The sequence below is a fragment of the Aethalodelphis obliquidens genome, unplaced genomic scaffold (genome assembly GCF_003676395.1).
Source record: "Aethalodelphis obliquidens isolate GAN/ISIS:26980383/991018 unplaced genomic scaffold, ASM367639v1 scaffold72, whole genome shotgun sequence".
Taxonomy (NCBI): Eukaryota; Metazoa; Chordata; class Mammalia; order Artiodactyla; family Delphinidae; genus Aethalodelphis; species Aethalodelphis obliquidens.
Window position 1 is genome coordinate 3,625,628 of NW_020838016.1, and position 24,087 is coordinate 3,649,714.

A 24,087-nucleotide genomic window follows, 5' to 3' on the forward strand; every position below is an offset into this window, starting at 1 on the left:
CCCGTCTCTGGGGTCCGCGCTGAGAGCCGTGGCTCGCTCCCGTCTCTGTAGCTCCTTTAAGCAGCGCTCTTAATCTCCTCTCCTCGCTCACCAGGAAACAAAGAGGCAAGAAAAAGTCTCTTGTCTCTTTGGCAGCTCCAGACTTTTCCCGGACTCCCTCCCGGCTAGCCATGGCGCACTAACCCCTTCAGGCTGTGTTCACGCGGCCAACCCCAGTCCTCTCCCTGGGATCTAAGCTCTGAAGCCCGAGCCTCAGCTCCCAGCCCCAGTCCGCCCCGGCTGGTGAGCAGACAAGCCTCTTGGGCTGGTGAGTGCTGGTGGGCACCCATCCTCTGTGCGGGAATCTCGCCGCTTTGCCCTCCGCACCCCTGTTGCTGCACTCTCCTCCGCGGCGCCGAAGCTCTCCCCCTCCGCCACCCGCAGTCTCCGCCCGCGAAGGGGCTTCCTAGTGTGTGGAAACCTTTCCTCCTTCCCAGCTCCTTCCCACTGGTGCAGGTCCCGTCCCTATTCTTTTTGTCTCTGTTTTTTCTTTTTTCTTTTGCCCTAACCAGGTACGTGTGGAGTTTCTTGCCTGAGGTCTTCTGCCAGCGTTCAGTGGGTGTTCTATTGGAGCAGTTCCACATGTAGATGTATTTCTAATGTATGTGTGGGGAGGAAGGTGGTCTCCGCGTCCTACTCTTCTGCCATCTTCTTCTAGCTCTTCTGCCCATTTTTTTATTGGGTTATTTGATTTTTTTGGTATTGAACTGCATGAGCAGTTTGTGTATTTTGGAGATTAATCCCTTGTCGCTTGCTTCATTTGCAAATTTTTTCTCCCATTCTGAGTGTTATCTTTTTGTTTTGTTTCTGGTTTCCTTTGCTGTGCACAAGCTTTTAAGTTTAATTAGATCCCATTTGTTTATTTTTATTTTTCCTCAGAGTTTTGTCCTTGACTCTTTTCTCACCTATGCAGGTTCAGTCTTGTCCACTCTTGTGGCTTTAAAACCTTTATCTGGTGCTTACTCCCAAGTCTTTATTTTCAACTCCTATCTCTACGGAATGGGAATTCAGTATATTCATCTGAATGGGAAATATGTCTCCTGGATGCCCCACCAAAATAACACATGCCTGCAGCTGAGTCTGTCTCCCCTAGACCCTTGCCCCCCATGCCTTAGCACACAATAATCAGCCGCAGCGTCATTTTTACATCTCCCTAGAACCCAGTTTTTAAAATTTGTTATCAAATATTACATATTCTCATATTTAAGGTGTCAATCCTTAAAAAACCTTTTGAAAATATCAGTTTCTCCTCCCAACTAGGCCTGCTCCTCAGAGACGACTGCCAATTTTTTCTTAGCTATTTCTTCCATTATTTACCTTCATATTTATAAATGCATATATATTGCAACTTCATCATTAATTAATTTTAAACCTTATGTCTTGCTTTCCTGATATGAATTTCAGTTCTCTCACCCCTGTTCCACCACATTAACAAAATAAAAGGTAAAAATTATGTGAGCATCTCAACAGATGCAGAATAAATATTTAACAGTATTAAACCACCTTATGAATGGATTAAAGACCTAAATGTAAGACCAGACACTATAAAACTCTTAGAGGAAAACATAGGCAGAACACTCTTTGACTTAAATCACAGCAAGATCTTTTTTGACCCACCTCCTAGAGTAATGGAAAGAAAATCAAAAATAAACACATGGGACCTGATGAAACTTAAAAGCTCTTGCACAGCAAAGGAAACCATAAACAAGATGAAACGACAACCTCAGAATGGGAGAGAATATTTGCAAATGAAGCAACTGACAAAGGATTAATCTCCAAAATACACAAGCAACTCATGCAGCTCAATATCAAAAAAACAACCCAACCCCAAAATGGGTGGAAGACCTAAATAGACATTTCTCCAAAGAAGACATACAGATTGCCAACAAACACATGAAACGATCCTCAGCATCACTAATCATAAGAGAAATGCAAATCAAAACCACAATGAGGTATCACCTCACACTGGTCAGAATGGCCATCATCAAAGAATCTACGAACAGTAAATGCTGGAGAGGCTGTGGAGAAAAGGGAACCCACTTGCACTGTTGGTGGGAATGTAAATTGATACAGCCACTATGGAGAATAGTATGGAGTTTCCTTAAAAAATCAAAAAAAGAACTACCATATGACCCAGCAATCCCACTACTGGGCATATACCCTGAGAAAACCATAATTCAAAAAGATACGTGCACCCCAATGTTCACTGCAGCACTATTTACAATAGCCAGGACATGGAAGGAAGCTAAATGTCCATCAACAGAGGAATGGGTAAAGAAGATGTGGTACATGTATACAATGGAATATTACTCAGCCATAAAAAGGAATGAAATTGGGTCATGTGTAGAGACATGGAGGGACCTAGACTCTGTCACACAGAGTGAAGTAAGTCAGAAAGAGAAAAACAAATACCATATGCTAACGCACGTATATGGAATCTAAAAGAACGGTACTGATGAACCTAATGGCACATAGGGCAGGAATAAAGACGCAGACGTAGAGAATGATCTTGAGGACACGGTGGGGAGGGGAAGCTGGGATGAAGTGAGGGAGTAGCATTGACATATATACGGTACCAAATGTAAAGTAGACAGCTAGTGGGCAGCTGCTGCATAGCACAGGGAGATCAGCTCAATGCTTTGTGACCTAGAGGGGTGGGATAGGGAGGGTGGGAGGGAGGCTCAAGATGGAGGGGATATGGGGATATATGTATTCTTATAGTTGATTCACTTTGTTGTACAACAGAAACTAACACGATGTTGTAAAGCAATTATACTCCAGTAAAGATACATATTAAAAAAAAAAGCTTATGAGATTTTTTTAAACTTAACAAACTAGAAATAGAAGAGAACTTTCTCAATCTGATAAAGGGTATCTACCAAAAACCCTGCAGCTATCATCATATTTAATGGTGAAAGACTTTTCCCTAAGATCAGGTACAAGGCAAGGATTTCTGAACTCACCACTTCTATTCAATATTGTTCTGAAGATCCTAGCCAGTGCAGTAGTCAGTAAGGCAGTAAATATTGGAAAGGAAAAAGTAATAACTCTGTAGTCTCAGATAATATGATTGTCTATATAGAAAATCCCAAGGAATTTACCCCTCAAATACTATAAGTGAATTTAGCCAGGTGGCAAGTGACAAGATCAATACACATAAGTCAAATGTATTTCTCTATACCAACAACAAACACAATGGAAAATGAAATTAAACTAACAGTACCATTTGTATTAGAATCAAAAAACATGAAATACTTGGGAGTAAATTTAATGAAAGGCCTACAGACATTGCTTAGAGAAATAAAAGAGCATTTAAATAAATGGAGAGATACACTACATTCATGGATTGTGATGACTGGAGACTTGATATTATTAAGGTCTCCATTGTTACCAAATGGAGATTTAGATTCAATGAAATTCCAATCAAAACCCCAGCAGGTTCTCTTTGTGAAAATTGGCACACTGATTCCAGTATCGATATGGAAGTGCGGAGGACCTAGAATAGCTAAAACAAAAAGAAAAAAATGGAGGATTTACATTATTATTTTAAGGCTTACTATAAAGCTACAATAATTATGACAGAATGGCACTGGTGTTTATAAAGACAAAAGAATAGAGAATCCAGAAATAAATCCATATATATAGTAATTTGCTTTTCAGCAAAGGCTCCAACATAATTCAGTGGGGACAGGATAGTCTTTTGAACAAGTGGTGCTGGGTGATGTTCAAACTCAGCTCATACCATACATAAAAATTAATCAAAATAGATTGTAGACCTAAACATAAAACTTGAGACCCCCAGAAAAACCTTAAGAGAAAACATCTATGTCCTTAAGATAGGCAGAGATCTTAAGACAGGATACAAATGTATTAACTATAAAAGAGAATTTGATTAATTGGATTAATAAAATTAGAATTAAAACCAAAAGCTACTGCTAAGAAAATGGAAAGGGAAGCCACAGACCAAGAGATATCTACATCTAAAATATGTAAATGAACTTTAGAGCTCAGTAGTCAAAGACAACCCAAAAGATTTGAATAGAAACTTCACAAAAAATGATACATTTGAATTGCTAATAATAAGCATACGAAAAATACTCAATATCATTAGTCGTCAGGGAAATGCAAATTAAAACCACAGTGGGGTACCACTTCACACCTGCTAAAATGGGTAAAATTAAGGAAACTGACAAGTATCCAAAAGGTTGTAGAGCCACTAGAGCTCTCAGGTGTTGCTGATGAGAGCGTAAAATGGTAGAACCACTTTGGAAAACTATTTTACAGGTTTTTTAAAATTAAAGTACACTTCTCATGACTCAGTATTTCCATTGTTAATTACCCAAAAGAAATGAACACGTATGCACAAAAAGACTTTTACTTGAAGGTTCACAGCAGTTTTAATTCACGATAGTCCAAACTAGAAACAACCCAGATGTCCATTAACTGAATAGATAAGACAAATTTGGGTATATTTAATTATACATCAATAGAATATCTACTAAGCAGTAAAAAGGTATATACAAATGATGCATGCAATAACATGGATGAATCTCAGAACCATTGTTTGAAGTTAGAGAAGCCAGACTAAAAAGTATACATCTCATGTGATCACATTCATGTGAAGATCTAGAACTGGCAAAATGAATGTATCGTGATAGGACTCAGATCAGCAGTTGTCAGATATTGCAGCATAGGAGAATTGATTTGGGAAAGGGCACAGGAATAGTTTTAGGGTGATGTAAATGTTCTTTCTTTTTTAGGACAGTGGTTACTACACAATATGAACATTTTTACTGTATGTAAATTATACATCAGTAAAGCTGATTTAAAATAAAAGTGAGGCGCTGAAGAGCTGAGAGGAAGCTCTCTGTTTTAGAGTAGCATTTGTCAATTAGTGGGCTTCATGAAAGGTGATCATGTGGATAGATGGGATTTCCAATCTCCAGAAAAGGATTCTTTAATCCATAGTGGGGACTGGGAGCTAGAGGTAATAAGCCTGGTTTCTGGTGACCTGGACTTGGGCAGGGGAAAGGGGGCTGGTGGACTTACTCAGAAAGTAGACTTTTACTCAACTTTAAGTCCTTTACCACCCTCTCCTTCATATACAGCCCTGGGGTTGGTGCTTTTCTGGTTCAGTTTTTTTCACCAGCAAATAAGATTTCTGTCTTAGCAGGATGAAGGAGGGATGATTTTCTGAGTTTGTGGAGTAGTGGTGGGGAGAACTCTATTCCTTTGCATACTTTCCAACAGTCCCCTGTGTTCAGTCCTCTACCCTAGCCCATTTTCTGTGGTACTTGGTACCTCCTAACCTGGGCCTTTGGGGGTTGTGCAGGGAGAATTGGTTTGTTTGTCATTAGTATCCTTTCGTCCTCTACTCTGCTAAGTCATTGACCATTCTGCTGCTGTTTTCTATCTTCATATACAGTGATTTGGGGTTACAGGTGTCACTTAGGGTCTTTGAAGACAGAGTTTACATTCCTATTTTTGTTCTTACTGTTTGGAGGAGGACCTTAGAACAGTAAAATCCATACTGTACATTTCAACTTCAGCAATACCAAACTCCTGCTAAGTCTCCAAACACACAACGTTTTTTTCATATCTCTGTACCTTTGTAGAACTCCTTTTTGCTTATAAGGTCCGGTTTAATTTCTTCTTCACCTGCTAAGGCTTTTATCTTTCAAAATCCAGTTCTCCCTCCTAACTTTTCTTGTCGGCTGCCTCTGTACCTTTATTTCACAAGAAATCCACTTCATCAGGAAGTTTACTCTGGAGGAATACCAGGAGCCACTGGAAAGTACGTGTTAGAGTAATCATACACTGATTAAAGTGAAAGTGATAGGAAGGGTTGAATGAACTCTGAAATTGCATATGAACCACTTAGATAGAAATTGGGAAAACAGACTCTGGCCCATTGCAGGGATGAAAGAAGCAGGGAAGATGAAAGCCTTGGGGGAGGTGGGCAGGCAGTGTGCAACAAGACCGGAGGAGGAATAAATGTAAACATTCAATATTTATTTATTTATTTATTTATTTTTGGCTGCATCAGGTCTTAGTTGCAGCACGTGGGATCTTCGTTGAGGCATGCAGGATCTTTCATTGCGGCATGGGCTTTTCTCTAGTTGGGGTGTGTGGGTTTTCTCTCTCTAGTTGTGGCATGCGGGCTCCGGATCACGTGGGCTCTGTAGTTTGCAGCATGTGGACTCGTAGTTGTGGCGCGTGGGCTTAGTTGCCCCATAGCACGTGGGATATTAGTTCCTGACCAGGGATCAAACCTGCATCCCCTGCATTGGAAGGTGATTCCTTACCACTGGACCACCAGGGAAGTCCCATAAACATTCACAATATAAACTCTAATTTCCCTTTCTGCTTTCTACCGCTGACATACATGTTTAGACCGATATTTCGCCAAATTGAAGATTGTAAAACACTCATTGCATGTGCCATTAAGAAAAAAAAAACTCAAACTATGATACAATGCTTTCTTATCATTTAGAACTTTTTTACTTATTAGAAGAGTTCTTTTCACAGATATCGTTTAGACAGATATTTTTAATTATACATAACTCTTGTGCATACATAGTCTTTGGGACTATGCCATAGTCTTTGGGATTTTTTTTTGAAATCTCACTTGCCAAGGTTACCAGTGACCTTCACACTGGCAAAGCCAGTGGGTAATTTTTGTTTTTCATTAACCTCTCAGCAGCATCCAACACTAGTGACCTCCATTTTGAAAGTTTCTCCTTCAGCATCCTTGAAATTGCTTCTTAGGATCCCTCTAAGAATTCTGTTCTTCTCTTTAACCCAGAAATGTCAGTGATCCTCAGCCCAGAGCCCTTCTCACTTTATGCACTCACCCTGAGTGACCTCTCAGGGCTGCCTCTTCAACCCAGATCTTGCTGCTGACATGCAGGTTTTTATATTCACACTTCATGCAGTCATCACCACTTGGATGTTCCACAGGTACCTCTTCAAACAACACATTCAGAATAAAACTCTTATCTTTTCTATGGCCACCTCCCATAAGACAAAAACAAAAAGTCTGTGTTGGAAGTGACAACATTAGTCCCCCAATACCCAAGCGAGAAACCCAAGATTCCTCCCTCTTACTCTCTTCTCCTTTTCTGTGAATTCTTTCTCACTATCTAATCAGTGCCCTTCTCTTTGTTAGTTACTGCCACCTTCCTGGTTTAGGGTCTCACCACTTCTTGCATGGATTATTACAGCCTTCTAATTGATTTCCATGCCTCCACTCAGCTACTAGAGTCATCTTTCTCAAACATAAACCTCATCATGTTACTTCCCAGCCTAAATGTCTTTGTTTCTTTTCCCATAGTTTTCCAAATAAAGTTCAGACTGCTTAGGTTAGCACACGAGACAGTCTGTGGTCCAGTTCCTGCTGCTCTCTGGTTTCCTCCCCTCTTGCATGTCTGTACACTTCCTCCGGTGAAATCAGCTGGAACTATCATAGTTCTGAACTCACTGTGGCATGTTAGGCCTCTGAGCCTTCACATGTATGTCTTCCTCTGCCTAGAGTATTCTTCCTTTCCTTTTTGTCTAAATAATTCTCATTAATCCCTTAAAACTAGGTATATACATCCCTTATTTGGGGAAGCCTTTCCTTACTCTTAGATCTGATTTAAATACTCTCTTTCAAAATGGACAAAGGGCATGAAGAAAGGCTTTGTGAATGAACAACACAAAATGCCTACTAGGTAAATAAAAAGATGTTCAGGCTCAGATTAAAACAGTGTACTTCATTTATTCACCTATCAAATTGGCAAAGATTTAAAGAGTGGTATCACTCAAGGAGAACGTGGGGAGATGGGCCCACTCCTACACTGACATTGGAAGTATAAATTTGCCATTCTTCTGGAGCACAGAAAATGGATGTGTATATTTATCTAAGAACCATTAAAAAGTATATGCATACACATACACCCCTTTTGACTCAGCATTCTCCTCCTTGCAATATATCCTAAGAAAATAAGTTTTTTTGGTAAAACATATTTTCACAAAAAAAATTTCAGGATGTTCATTCATAAAAATATTAACAGTGGTTATTTCTGAATGGTAATATGAGTAATTAAAGTGTTTTTCTAACTTTTCTGAGAAGAACATGTATTAATTGTGAGAGCAAAACAGGGGAAAACAGAAGCCCCAGTTTAGTGCTCCTGATACCCTGTTGTGCTTGCCTCCCCTGTTGCCCTCATTAAACAGTGAGTGTGCTGAGGGCTATCACCATGAATTATTCAGTATCATCCCACCAGCCCCTGGCTCAGAGTAGAAAATGCTGGATGAGTGAGTTACACCAGTAACAGCTAACAGTTATTGAGCATTTCCTGTGTCTTGGGCATTGTTCTAAGCATTCGACATATTAACCTCACTCTCATGAGATGGGTACTATTATTATCTCTGTTTTGCAGGTGAAGTAGGCTGACAAAAGTTAACCAACTTCTGTAAGGCCACACAGCTGTAAGTGGCGGGGTTGGGATTCAAACCCATGCAGACTGGCTTTTACTAGTGACACAAGGTAGCATCGTGGTTCTGAGTTAGATTGTATCTCTGATTGAGAATAGTTGGATTATATTCCAGGTCTAGGATTCCAGCCAGACAATTGGGCATCAGTTGAATCGTGGTCTAAATAAAAAGGCAGAATTTGACACCCACAGATCTGAACCAAATACCAGGGAAGTAATCTTCATTTCTTTGGCCTTTAAAAAAAAAAAACTCAAATCATTTTAGACTGTAAACTTATTGAAATTGGTATCACCCCTTGGGATTTAGCTTTGTTATATGTTCCCTCTCTCTGCTATTCATGTCCCTTCAAAACTTAAAGACCTAAATTTTTAATTAGTTCTTTAACTCTTCTTCCCACCACTTCTCTTTCTCAGTAAGATTACTTATGACACGTTCATCAAATTTTATTTTTAAAACCTATCAATCTTCATTTTTACCATATCTTCTCTTTTTTTCTTTTAAAGTCTCAGAATTTCTGAAAGCTGCATTCCTATTATCTGGAACTGTACTGAATAATATGATGGCCACTAGCCATATGTGGCTTTCTAAGTTAAAATTAATCAAAATTAATTTGAATAGGCAAAAGATTTAAACAGCGCCTCTCCAGGGAGATACGGGGCTGGTCAGTAAGCACAGGAAAAGATGTTCAACATCATTAGCCATGTAGATATAGGTTAAAGCCCCAATGAGATAACACTACACACTATTAGAAAGGCTAAAACAGTCACAAATGTTGAAGAGGATGAAGAGGATGTGGAATCAACCATATCTCTCATACATTACTGGTGGGAATGTAAAATGGTATAGCCACTCTGGTAAACAGTTTGGCAGTTTCTTATAAAAATACACTTAACGTTCAACCCAACAATCAGACTTGTAAATAACCTGTGGTTAATTACCATAGAGAAATGAAAAACATGTTCACACAAAAACCTGCACACTAATACTCACAGCAGCTTTATTTGTAATAACCCAAACTGCAAACAACATAAATATCCTTTAATAGGTGAATGGGCAGACAAGCTGTGGTATATCCATACAATAAACTCAGCAATAAAAAGGAATGAACTGTTGATACATGCAGTAAAGTGAATGACTCTCAAAATCATTGTGTTCAGTGAGAGAAGCCAATCTCAAAAGTTTACATACTGTGTGATGCCACACATAAAACATTCTTGAAATGACAAAATCGTAATGATGGAGAACTGTTCAGTGGTCTGTTTACTGTATGACTACAAAAGGGTAGTATGAGGGGTTTTGAGGGATGATGGGGTAGTTCTGTATCCTGATTGTGGTGGTACTTACTATAAAAGGAAGGGAAGAAGGAAAGAAAAGGAAGAAGTGATTCATGTAAAACTGGTGGTATCCAAATAAGCTCTGTTAATAGTCAGTTTCCTGGTTTGGGTCACTGTGGTGATATAGGATGTTACCATTCGAGGAAACTGGGGGAAGGGTACACAGGAACTCTCTATATTATTTTTGTAACTTCTATGTGAGTCTACAGCAATTTCAAAATTAAAATTTTTTAAATAAAGTTACAATTCAGTGCTTCAGTTACACCAGCCACGTTTTAAGTACTCAGCAGTTCCATGTGGCTAATGGCAGCCATATCAATGCAGATATGGAATGTTTCCATCAATGCAGAAAGTTTTATTAGACAGCACTGGTCTAAAAGCATACGTCTGACTCTGGCCAGTGTTCTCTCCTCCTTGAGTATTTCAGATTCTAATATCACATGAATACTTTCTTGTATTTTCTGTCATGTTACTTTATCAACTTGTTGTTTTGCTTATTTTCAAACCTAGAGAAATACTTCTCTTTACTTTCTCAAATTTCATGTCAATTTAGGAATTTATTTGACATGGGTGTTAATAGGTATCTGGATATTTAAATTTTCTAACAGTTCTGCATTTTGCTTCTGGACCAATTTTATCACCTGTATTAAGATATAGTCCTGGGACTTCCCTGGCAGTCCAATGGTTAGGACTCCGAGTTTCCACTGCCAGGGGCATGGGTTTAGTCCCTGGTCAGGGAACTAAGATCCTGTATGCTGCACGGTGCAGCCAAAAAAAAAAAAGATAAAAAAAAAAAAGCTCTCATACAGTTATTCTAATATACTTTCTTGACAGTATCCATTGTATTTTCCTTCTCTTTTACCCTTACCCAAAAGCTTTTTCAAAATGTTGGATTTCTGAAAAGGTGCGTAGTTTTTCGTGTTTGGTGCTGTTTCTTCCCTGTCTTCTGGATGTACCTCTTTTGAAAAGGTAATTCCTTCGATTGCCATGTTCTAGTCTTTTGTCCCATAACACTTATTCCTCTTCGGCACCTTTGTATTTTCACTTAAAAATTAATGGGTACTCACTTTATTGTGGAACTTTACTATGGAACTTTATACTTGAGCTTCATCCACCCTGCAGGATACTTAGCTTTATAGTTTTATATGAGCCACCATCTGGGATTTGAAGACAAGGCAGTAGAGGATGAAACAACAGCTCAAGATCCATTCACATAGCAACAAAGTTGAGACACTGAAGGAAAAAAAAGAATAGGGGTGACTCACCTGAAGAAAGCCACAAAAAAAGAAAAAGAAAGGAATATTGGAATTAAGATTTGTATATTTGTGGAAGGAAAATCTGAATATTATAATGATATCAGTGTTCCTTCAAAATAATTCACAAGTTTATTACAATTATAATCAAATTCCTATAGGATTTTTCTTAAAACTTGACAATGCAGAAACTCATCTGGAAGACCATCAAAGAATATTTGAAGTGTAAAAATGAATCATAATTAGAAATAGGAGGGAAAAAAGCCAGGTAGTAAAACTTAATAAGACAACAGTAATTATGATAGTGTAGGCTTGGCATAAAAACAGAGTAATAATCATTGAATCTAAAGAGCCAGGAAATATACCCTAAACAGTATAAGAATTCAACAAAAGAAAGGGTTCTTCTTGAATTAATTGTATAAATTGTATCTGATTTCACTGTCTCTAATACATAAATAAACAAAGGATATGAATAGAAAATTTACCAAAGAAGAAATATAACAAATAAGGAAAATAAACAGAATTTTCTAGGATTGAAGAAATAAAAATGAAAACAATGAAGTTCTGTTTCTCATTATTAAATGGGTAAAGGTTTTTATCATTAAAATGCAGATGCAATTGATGGTACAGTTAAACTCATGCTCTCCTTCTCTGCTGTCATCATCTCCTTCCTATTGTGGCCTTACTGCACCTTTCTTGGTGCAGTAATATTGCACATTCTATCATTCAACAAATCATATCAGCTCTACCTTTGAAATACATACAGTTTAAATGTCTCCAGTGTTCCTCTCCTGGTTCAAGCCCCCAGCCTTCTTGCCTGGTTTATTGCTATAGCCCCTGACTTGTTTCTTCTTATCTTGCTCCTCTGCAATCTCCTCTGAACACAGAAGCCAAAATTACCAATTTAAAATGTAAGTCTGCCAGCAATCCCATTACTGGGCATATACCCTGAGAAAACCATAATTCAAAAAGAGTCATGTACCACGGTGTTCATTGCAGCACTATTTACGATAGCCAGGACATTGAGGCAACCTAAGTGTCTATCGACAGATGAACGGATAAAGAAGATGTGGCACATATATACAATGGAATATTACTCAGCCATAAAAGGAAATGAAATTGAGTTATTTATAGTGAGGTGGATGGACCTAAAGTCTGTCATACAGAGTGAAGTAAGTCAGAAAGAGAAAAACAAATACTTTATGCTAACACATATATATGGAATCTAAAAAAAAAAAAAATGGTTCTGATGAGCCTAGGGGCAGGACAGGAATAAAGACACAGATGTAGAGAATGGACTTGAGGACACGGGGAGGGGGAAGGGTAAGCTGGGACGAAGTGAGAGAGTGGCATCAACATATATACACTACCGAATGTAAAATAATTAGCTAGTGGGAAGCAGCTGCATAGCACAGGGAGATCAGCTCAGTGCTTTCGTGACCACATAGACGGGTGGAATAGGGAGGGTGGGAGGGAGATGCAAGAGGCAGGGGATATGGGGATATACGTATACATATAGCTGATTCCCTTTGTTATACAGCAGAAACTAACACAACGTTGTAAAGCAGTTATACTCCAATAAAGATGTTACATAACTAACTAAAAAAAAAATATAAATCTGATCATGTCATTTCTCTGCTCAGTAGACATCAGTTGTATCCCAGCTCACTCAGAGTAAAGCCAAATTCATCTTAATAGTCTACAGACCCTGCATGGTTTAGTGTCCTACCTTTCCTTTCTGACCTCGTCACTCACACTGCCCCCCTTGCTTTCTCTACTCTGTTCATGTTAGTCTCCTTGTCATTCTTGTAGTAAGTCAAGCATACTCATACCTCAGAGCCTTTTTACTTATGGTTATTCTGCCTGAGATGTTTTAGCCCAAAATACCTCCTCAACCTGCTCCCTCTCTTCTTTCAGATCTCTGTTCAGATGTCAGTGAGGTCTTCCCTGACTGCCCTTTGTAACACAGTACCCTCTCATCCTTTCTAAGCCCTTGCTCCACTTCATTTTTCTCTATTGCACATATCACCATCTAAGTTATATGTTTACTTATGTGTTGTTTTTCTTTTTCCAGCTAGATTGTCAGTTCAGTAGGTACAGGGACTGTATTCACTGCTGTATCTCTAGCACTTAGCAAGTGCCTGGCACATAGTAGGCACTCAGTATTTATTGATTAAGTAGGAACATTGATTAAACCTGTTTTGTTTCTTTAATTTTTTTCTTTTATTCTTTTTTTTCTTTTTTTAATTAATTTTTTTATTGAGTATAGTTGATTTACAATGTTGTGTTAGTCTCTGCTGTACAGCAAAGTGAGTAAGTTATACGTATTCTATGATAGTTTGTGTCCCTCCATCTGGCAGATATAACAATTAGAAACATATACACATCTAACAACACAGTATCAAAATACAGAAAGCAAAACAAATTAAGGGAGCAATAGAAAACTCAACAATAATATTTGGAGACTTCAGTAGCCCCACTTTCAATAATGGATAGAACTACTAGGCGGAAGTTGATTGAACCTTTTTGGACGTCAACTTACAGCATGGTTTAAAAGCCTTTTTTTTTTTTTTAAGTAAGAGAATGTTAAATTCTATCCATTGATGACGAGAGAGAGAGGTCTGCATGTAGCAGGCTCTGAGAGGATGAGATCAAGAGCAGTAATAAAGGTTGTTTTTCTCTCTCTCTCTCAGAGAGTAAGAAAAGAGATGATGGTAGTGTAATAATTTCCAAGTATAGAGGAAGTTGTACAATCAAGAACAAGCACTATGTGTTGGCCATCTTTAATAAACTCAAAATGGATCAAACACCTGAACATAAGGCCAGACACTATAAAACTCGTAGAGGAAAACATAGGGACTTCCCTGGTGGCGCAGTGGTTGAGAGTCCACCTGCCGATGCAGGGGACGCGGGATCGTGCCCCGGTCCGGGAAGATCCCACATGCCGCGGAGCGGCTGGGCCCATGAGCCATGGCCGCTGAGCCTGCATGCCCGGAGCCTGTGCTCCTCAATGGGAGAGGCCACAGCAGTGGGAGGCCCGTGTGCCACAAAAAAAAAAAAAAAAAAAATAGGCAGAACACTCTTTGACATAAATCACAACAAGATCTTTCTTGACCCACCTCCTAGAGTAATAAAAATAAAACCAAAAATAAACAAATGGGACCTAATGAAACCTCAAAGCTTTTGCACAGCAAAGGAAACCATAAACAAGATGAAAAGCAACCCTCAGAATGGGAGAAAATATTTGGAAATGAAGCAACTGACAAAGGATTAATCTCCAAAATATACAAACAGCTCATACAGCTCAATATCAAAAAAACACAACCCAATCACAAAATGGGTACAAGACCTAAACAGACATTTCACCAAAGAAGACATACAAATGGCCAACAAACAGATGAAATGCTCAACATCACTAATTATTAGATAAATGCAAATCAAAACTGCAGTGAGGTGTCACCTCACACCAGTCAGAATGGCCATCATCAAAAATTCTACAAACAATAAATGCTGGAGAGGTTGTGGAGAAAAGGGAACCCACTTGCACGGTTGGTGGGAGTGTAGATTGGTATAGTCACTATGGAGAACAGTATGGAGGTTCCTTAAAAAACTAAAAATAGAACTACCATATGATCCTACAATCCCACTCCTGGGCATATATCCAGAGAAAACTATAATTTGAAAAGATACATGCACCCCAGTGTTTATTGCAGCACTATTTACAATAGCCAAGACATGGAAGCAACCTAAATGTCCATCAGCAGAGGAATGGATAAGGAAGATGTGGTAAATGTATATAATGGAATATTACTCAGCCATAAAAAGGAACAAAATTGGGTTATTTGTAGAGACGTGGATGGACCTAAAGACTGTCATATAGAGTGAAGTAAGTCAGAAAGAGAAAAACAAATATCGTATATTAACGCATATATGTGGAATCTAGAAAAATGGTATAAATGATCTTATTTGCAAAGCAGAAATAGAGACACATAGAGAACCAATGTACAGATACCAAGGGGGAAAGGAGGGGAGTGGGATGAATTGGGAGATTGGGATTGACGTATATACACTATTGATACTATGTATAAAATAGATAACTAATGAGAACCTACTGTATAGCTCAGGGAACTCTACTCAGTGCTCTGTGGTGACCTAAACAGGAAGGAAATCCAAAAAAGAGGGGATATATGTATACATCTAGCTGATTTACCTTGCTGTACAGTAGAAACTAACTCAACATTGTAAAGCAACTATACTCCAATAAAAATTAAAAGGAAAAAAAAGAAAACTAGGTTGATGGAAGCAAAATGTTGATGCAGGTCAGTAGCAGAAAATAAGGCTATAGGTGACGAATAGATGTTAAAAGTGTTGAAAATGAGTCAAAGGAGCTAGGCCTGCCATGATGCCTGATAGAGATCAGTAATGTGAATTCTTGAACTATGAGAGGTGTGAAAGCTCTCTAAATCCAGGCTAATTAGTGTCATGTAAGATAGCAAGGAGGGTAGGATAAGAAATACCAATTGAGAGGCAGTTGTAACAAGGCAGAGTTGAGGTATCACTACTCTAGGTTAGTAAGGAGTATATGAAGCAAAGGCATGAATCAAAGATAAGCCATCAGTGATGTGGCAAAGAATGAGGTGATTAACTGCATGTGGGATGCAAAGGGAGAGGAAATAAAAGGTTCTCTCAGTATTAAGAGATCATATTCCCTTTTAATTATTTTCTTTTTTCATTATAGGTTTTCCTGTCATTCACAGAAAAATGGATCATTTAAACCTTTGGAGGACTCAGTTATCACAATACTTCTATACTACCAACTGAGATTCATGACAGTAAATTTATGACCATAAATGTCTGCATCATAGAACTGCTGAAGAACTAAAAGAAAATATTCTTTAATCTTCTTAAAATTTATTCCTAAAAATAATCCTATAGTGTCATGATATTACTAAATTAAACTAGAAGGCACAGTTATTAAATTATTAGACTTGTTAATAAGAGCACACATGTGCAACGGCTACTGTATCCTGACAGTTACCAAACCTCAAATTTTGATGATTTCCCTTTGTGGGAAAGGTCATTATATTTGCAAGAAACCACTGAACATTGTCATCAAATATATTTTCAGCTGAGTGTCTTTTAGGAGAATTTACTTGAAACAAGTTCTAGAAAATTCCATGCCCCACCACTAAGTGGATTTGATATTATGGCAGCAACTTACAGACTTGTGGTTAGTACTGTGAACCACTACAGCAGTGTGGTGATAGACCGGCGTTTTGAGCAAGCTGTACATTATTGCACTGGAACCTGCCACACCTTCACCCATGGAGTTGACTGCATTGTGGTCCATCATAGTGTTTGTGCAGACCTCTTACACATCCCTGTGTCTCAGTTCAGAGATGCAGATCTGGACTCTCTGTTTCTACCCCATGAAAATGGGTTTTCCTCAGCTGAAGGTGACTATCCCCATCAGGCCCTCACAGGCATACCCAGGGTCAGGAAAGGATCTACATTTCAGAACACCTGTAACTTAAAGGACATTGCAGGAGAAGCAATCAGTTTTGCCAGTGGGAAAATAAAAGAATTTTCCCTTGAAAAACTCAAAAACTCTAACCACGCAGCTTACAGAAAGGGAAGGAAAGTTAAGTCTGACTCATTTAACAGGAGGTCAGTTGATTTTGACTTGCTCTGTGGCCATTATAACCATGATGGGAACTCCCCATCCTTTGGTTTACTCCGGAGTTCCTCAGTCGAGGAAAAATCTTTATCCCATAGAAACTCACTCGATACGAACCTGACTTCATTGCTTCTTCACAACTTCTCTGAAGAAGACCTGGTTACTCAGATTTTGGAAAAACATAAAATAGATAATTTTTCTTCTGGAACAGACATAAAGATGTGCTTAGACATCTTGCTAAAATGCTCTGAGGATTTGAAAAAATGCACAGACATCATAAAACAATGTATAAAGAAAAAGTCAGGGAGTAGCATCAGTGAAGGAAATGGTAATGATGCAATTTCTAGCTCTGAAACTGTCTATATGAATGTAATGACCAGGTTAGCATCCTATCTGAAAAAGCTACCATTTGAATTCATGCAGTCTGGGAATAATGAGGCTATAGATTTAACAGAACTGGTCAGTAATATGCCTAGTTTACAACTGACTCCCTTCTCCCCAGTATTTGGCACTGAACAGCCCCCTAAGTATGAGGATGTTGTCCAGCTCTCAGCCCCTGACTCTGGACACTTTCAAACTATAGAACTGCAAGATGACAAGCACAGTTCTAGGAAAACAGACACTGTAAAATCCATTCCAAACAACTCTACAAATTCCTTGTGTAATTTAGAGATAAGTGATCCCAGACCTCTAAAAAATGTCCAGCTTCAATCACAGTCATTAACCATGAACGCTTTAGAAAATGTTTCTTCTGGTAATCTAGTGGAAACCCTTTATATTGAGGAAGAGTCAGATGGAAAGAAAACATTAGATAAAGGACAGAGGACAGAAAATGGACCCAGTCAGGAGTTGTTAAAGGTAAATGAAGATAGAGCAGAATTATCAGTTCGTGGTACTCATCTTAAAAAATGCCCTGCCTCAATGCAAAATGAAATTGGTAAGATATTTGAGAAATCAGTTGTTAATCTACCTGAGGAAGGTCTTAAATCAAAAGTTCCTAAAGTTGAAGAGGGAAACCACAGAGATTTTATGAATCCTAACAGTCAGGAAGAGATAGATAAATTGTTAATGGATTTGGAATCTTTCTCACAGAAAATGGAGACCTCTCTAAGAGAGCCACTTGCCAAAGGTAAAAGCTCTGTCTCTCTAAATAGTCATAGTCAGTTGACTGGTCACCTCCCTGTAGATCTTGAGCCTGAATCTAAAGTCTCTTCACCCACGGAAAAAGTCTCACCTTCCTGCCTAACAAGGATTATTGAAACCAACGGACACAAAATAGAGGAAGAGGATCGAGCCCTCTTACTGCGAATTCTAGAAAGCATTGAAGACTTTGCTCAAGAACTGGTTGAATGCAAATCAGGCAGAGGGAACCTATCACAAGAAAAAGAGATGATGCAAATTCTACAAGAAACCTTGACAACTTCCTCGCAGGCCAGTTTATCAGTCTGCAGAAGTCCTGTTGGTGATAAAGCCAATGACACTACCTCAGTGGTTTTGATTCAGCAGACCCCAGAGGTGATCAAGGTAAGACCCGACAATCTTCAGTTCTGAGATGTCGCCAAAGAAATGTTCTAATGTTTGCAAAATTTATAAACAGAAACTTTTTTTGTTACTCATTTTATGTTCTCCTAAAGCTCCTGCCCTGCACTAGGCACGGTCTCACTAAGTTCAGTGGAGAAAGCCAAAAAGCAAAATCTTTAGAGTCAGTCAGACTAGTTTTAGTTGCCTTCCCCACATCCTTTATCATCTTCCTAGCTCTGTGACCAAAGGAAAGTTACTTAGCCTTAATATTCTCATCTATATAATGGAAATAATAACGATCAAGATAACTTATGTGAAGCACAAGCAAGGTGCCTTACACAAAGTAGGCATTTAATATTACTTCTTACCCTCAGTCAACCAGTAGGCCACTTATTACTGAATGCTGTGTAGAGTGCAAGCCAGTGTAGAAGTTAAAATCTAGTTGGGGCAACAAAGCTAACATACCAGAAACAGTATGTGAACATGTAAGCATGTCTCTGAAAGTTTTGTTAGTGCAGTAGGTCTTCAAAGAAGGTAAAGACTAGAGGATGTGAGATTTCCTTCATCATGCAAGTGGGAATAAATATCCATCTACAGTCATAGGGTAGAAGTATTTTCAAAAGGCTTTGAATCTACCCTGCTACTGATAGCACTGTTTTTGAATAATCCCAGAAAGGGAGTTATCTGCCCATTTGTAGGTATGTGTGTGTGTCTTAGCACAACAGGATTATTTTTGTTCATTTTCCATGTCCAACGCAGTTGGTAAGAGGCTCTGCTCCACCTCACTCAGGGACCCAGGCTGATAGATGCTCCATGTCCCTACAGCTGCCCCATTGCCCCATCTGGAATATGTGGCCTGTGAGTTCACCAAGGAAGGCGAAGAAAGGGATGGAGCTTTTAACTGCCTTGTCCCACACATGACACACTTCCCATCTGCTCACAATCCAGTGATTCCAACCTGAAGTCTAAGAGTCATAGGGGAGCACATAAAATATTTGGTGAGCACTGTCTCTACCATATGAATATACCATACATGCCAACATGTATGAATTCAGACATGAAGCCAAAGCAAGTTGTAAAATAATGATATGAATTATTTAGAGATATTTACATTTGTCCAAAAAGTATGAATAAATACACGGATACATCAAATACAGTATTCAGAACAATGATTAATCCCTAGAGGAAGGAAGAGAGATGGAACTGAGGAAGGGTGTCCAGGGCCTCAGTAAAATTAGTAATGTTCTATTTCATAATCTGGTGATGGATTGTAAGTATTTTGTCATATTATTTTATGCCATGTTGTATATCTTTAATGTAGTAAATTTAAAAAACAAATGGATATTAGAGATGGCATAAATATGGCCAAGTTAAAAAACAAGTTACTTATTATTTTAGCATTAATGTTTTCATTGGAACAGGAAAAAATGCATATTGTGATCAGAATAAATTTTACCTCGTATTTGTTTTGTGGCTGTTGTTCTCCTGTGCACATTTTTAGTTACTAGTGACACTAAAGTTTAAAACAATAACTACTTAAGGTTATTAAATAATTTAGGTCTAAAGATCCTCAAGTGTTCACTGAGCATTTCTGTGAAGTCTCTGTGTGAGCCTCCTCATTCATTGATTCACAGATGGTAATATCTTTAGTTAATGTGAGTCAGTGCTGGGGGGAGGAACTATGGAAATTAATTATAAAAATAAGAAAAAAATCCTTTCATGTACATAAGCAATTCTGATGTGCTTAATATTTTATAAAGAAAAGAAAATGCCTATATAGCAACCTCAAAATGGTAATAACAGAAGATCTAACAGTATTTGTGATCTGAGCCATGCCAAGATATTTAGATGTATTTTCTCACTATTTCCCCATTAAAAAAAAGAGTCTACTTTCTCTGATGACATATTCCAATGTCTCACAGCCACTCTAGCCAGAAACTCTTACTGTAATATAGTGTTTTGAATTTTATTTAACCCTCTCGCCCCATTATCTTCTGAGAAAAAAGGAGACAAAATTCTTCTAGGAGAGGTGGGCTACAGAAAGCAGAAAATGTGAACTTGAAGCCAAGAATAGGTCCTGTGCAGCATCTCTCCTGTGTCCCTGGTTGACAGCTCATAAGTGGGTCTCCAATCTACGTACAGCTACCTGAAAATGACACAATGGCCTCTAATGAGCTCCCCAGTTTTTTGACAAGTATGGACTGAAGTCAAAATCATATTAAAAGACTCTCCCATAGGTCTTTTAAATAAGTTCCAATATCATAGAATAAAATTTGATGAGATTTCTTCTTTTTTTCCCCCCAGAGGTACATAATTTTTTTAATTGAGGTATAATTGACTTATAACATTATATTAGTTTCAGGTGTACAACATAACAACTTGATATTTGTATACACTGAAATAATCACCACAATAAGTCTTATTACCATCCATCGCCATTATAATTTTTATTTCTTTATTGAGATATTGAGATTTCTTCTTAATGAAAGTTGAAAAAGTAATTCATGAAAAGCTAATTTAAAGAAACAGGTAATATAAAATGTTTAATTCAGGAATGTACTTAATGCAAGAAAACAAAACTATTCTTCCTTGCCTCCTACCTTTTCATTTTTTTTATCTTTCTTTTCTTCTTATGAAATATTTTAAATCAGGAGATGGCAAACGTTTTCTATAAAGGGCCAAATAGTAAATATCTTAGGCTTTGCAGGTCACAAGTTCTCTGTCACATAGTCTTTGTTGTTTGTTTGTTTAAACAACCTTTTAATAATATAAAACCATTCTTAGCTCCAAGTCTTAAAAAATAGGCAGTGGGCCAGATTTGGCCCACAGACTGTAGTTTTTCAACCTCTATTTTAAACAAATAGAAAAGTATTGTGAATGGTAGAAAAAGCATTCTTATTACTCACCACTTAGCTTTGTCAAATCTTAATGTTTTGCCATAGCTTTGTTTCAGATCTTTGTTTTACTTAATATTTTCATTAATATTATCATCATCGTTTAATAAAAGGTCATCTCAGATATAGTTGAAATCCCTAGGGCTCCCCTCCCCAGTATTCTCTCCCCTTTCCAGAAGTAACCACTTCCTGAAGTGTCAATATTTATCTCCTGCAAGCTTTTTTTTTTAAAACGTTTTTTAAATTTTATTTATTTATTTTTGGCTGCATTGGGTCTTCGTTGCTGCGCGCGGGCTTTCTCTAGTTGCAGTGAACAGGGGCTACTCTTCATTGCAGTGCGCGGGCTTCTTATTGTGGTGGCTTCTCTTGTGGAGCGTGGGCTCAATAGTTGTGGCACACAGGATTAGTTGCCTCGTGGCATGTGGGATCTTCCTGGACCAGGCTCGAACCTGTGTCCCCTGCATTGGCAGGTGGATTCTTAACCACTGTGTCACCAGGGAAGTCCCATCCTGCAAGTTTTTATACAGTATTGTTGGTCATGTTTTTATTCTTGTATAAAAAAAAATGAACAGAAAGTAGCAGAAAATAAAATCAGAGAGGTAGGTTAGGGCCAGCTTACGAATGACCTTCCTTGTATGCTATGCTAAATAGTTTGTCCTACAAAAAAGAAGCAGACTCTGGGCCTCCCTGGTGGCGCGGTGGTTGGGGGTCCGCCTGCCGATGCAGGGGACGCGGGTTCGTACCCCAGTCCGGGAGGATCCCACATGCCGTGGAGCGGCTGGGCCTGTGAGCCATGGCCGCTGAGCCTGCGCGTCCGGAGCCTGTGCTCCGCAACGGGAGAGGCCACAGCAGTGAGAGGCCTGCGTGCCACAAAAAAAAAAAAAAAAAAAATAAGAAGCAGACTCACAGATATAGAGAACAAACTAGTGGTTGCCAGTGGGGAGAGGGAAGCGGAGAGGGGCAATATAGGGTTGGGGGAGTAAGAGGTATAAACTACTAGGTATAAAATAAGCTACAAGGATATATTGTGCAACACGGGGAATATAGCCAATATTTTATAATAACTATAAATGGAGTATAACCTTTAAAAATTGTGAATTACTATATCATACACCTGTAACTTACATAATATTGTACAGCAACTATACTTCAATTTTTTAAAAAAGAATTTGTTCTAGGGGAGTGAGGAGCTAAAGAAGACTTTAAAGCAGAGGAGCCCCACAAGTACAGTTTTTTAAGAATAATAATTTTTTAAAGAATAATAAATTAAGGCTTTTATTTTTTCAACATTTTGGACAGTCAGAAATTTTCCAGTTGTTCAAAACATTTCAAGTAGAAGACTTACGTAAGGGGCATGTAGGAATTGCTTTTATATGACATTGATGATTATCCCTGAGAAGAAAGATTGACTTGACAATATTATATATAATTAATATTTTAATACATATGTATTTCAAAATAATTTCTCACAAGGAACAGTATTTGTTGTCCAGAAATACTATTCAAACCTATATTGGGAGAGGGAGTCAAATAGAAAATACTAGGAGGATGTTGAGAGATTGATAAAGAGGATATTGGTCTAAATCAGGGGTCAGCAACCTGTGGCCCATGGACCAAATGGGACCTGCCACCTGTGTTTGTAAATAGTTTTATTGGAACACAGCTACAGTCCTTCACTTACATATGGTCTATGACTGCTCTTGTGCTCTGCCTACTAAGCTGAGTAGTTACAACAGAGACCTTAAAGCCTAATATATTTACAATCTGCCCGTTTACAGAAAATGTTTGCTAATTCTTAGTCTAGATATTATTTCATTGTAGATCAGCAAAACAGACTTTTGATAAGGTTCAGTGTGATATTTTGTTAAAGACATTGGAAATCTTGGAAACATCATTAAATATCAATAGCAAAAACTACCAATGATGGATGGCAGTAAAACAGTGTACCAGTAGAAACAGAAAAGTAAGTAAGCCCAGAGTTTCAGAATCCTTCATCATGGGTTCTGATCTACACAGCTTTCTCCCCTTTCCTCTCCAGTCACTACCTATCTCTGACTTTTCCACTTAAGGTAGATTCCTTTTTTTTTAACATCTTTATTGGAGTATAATTGCTTTACAATGTTGTGTTCGTTTCTGCTGTATAAAAAAGTGAATCAGCTATACATACACATATATCCACATATCCCTTCTCTCTTGCATCTCCCTCCCACCTTCCCTATCCCACCCCTCTAGGTGGTCACAAAGCACCGAGCTGAACTCCCTGTGCTATGTGGCAAAACAGATTCGTTTTCATCCCCTGTCTTATTGCCTGTTCTTTTTTCCTTTCTTTGCTCATGAAGTCCCTCACTGTGTCAAGTTATCTATATCATTGGTCAACAAATGAGTGTTTGCCTGTGTACATACATTTTTCACAAAGACTCTAAGTGACAGGAAACAATCCTGTAGGTCCTAGAATAGCTGAGATGTTATTCAGATGGGTCTGAAATGAGTTAAACAGAAGAGAACAGTATGTTTTCACTTATATGTAGAATCTAAAAAATTAAAGCAAATGAATGAATATAACGAAACAGACTCACAGATATAGAGAACAAACTAGTGGTTACCAGTGGGTGGAGGGGTGGGAGATAGAGCAAGATAGGGGAAGGGGGTTAAGAGGTACAAACTACTAAGGAGAAAATAAAGAAGCTACAAGGATATATTGTACAGCATCGGGAATGTAGCCAATATTTTATAATAACTAAATGGAGTATAATCTATAAAAATACAAATCACTATGTTGTATACCTGAAACTAATATAATATTGTAAATCAACTATACTTCAATTTAAAAATAAAAAGAACAGCTTGTAGAGGAGAGAAAGGAGGTGTGGCTGAGGTTTCAAAGGGTTTCA

The 24,087-nt window shown here is 38.3% G+C and overlaps 1 protein-coding gene across 3 annotated transcripts in view; it reads left to right on the top strand.

The window, feature by feature from the left end:
* Window positions 1-24,087, top strand: part of PPP2R3A (protein phosphatase 2 regulatory subunit B''alpha) — a 229,270-nt gene that overhangs the window by 39,624 nt on the left and 165,559 nt on the right. For all 3 annotated transcript variants that reach the window (XM_027091681.1, XM_027091683.1, XM_027091682.1), the window contains one exon: window positions 15,843-18,305. In XM_027091681.1, the coding sequence (XP_026947482.1) occupies window positions 16,311-18,305 (1,995 nt within the window). In that variant the 5' untranslated portion in view covers window positions 15,843-16,310. The remainder of the gene's footprint in view (window positions 1-15,842; window positions 18,306-24,087) is intronic.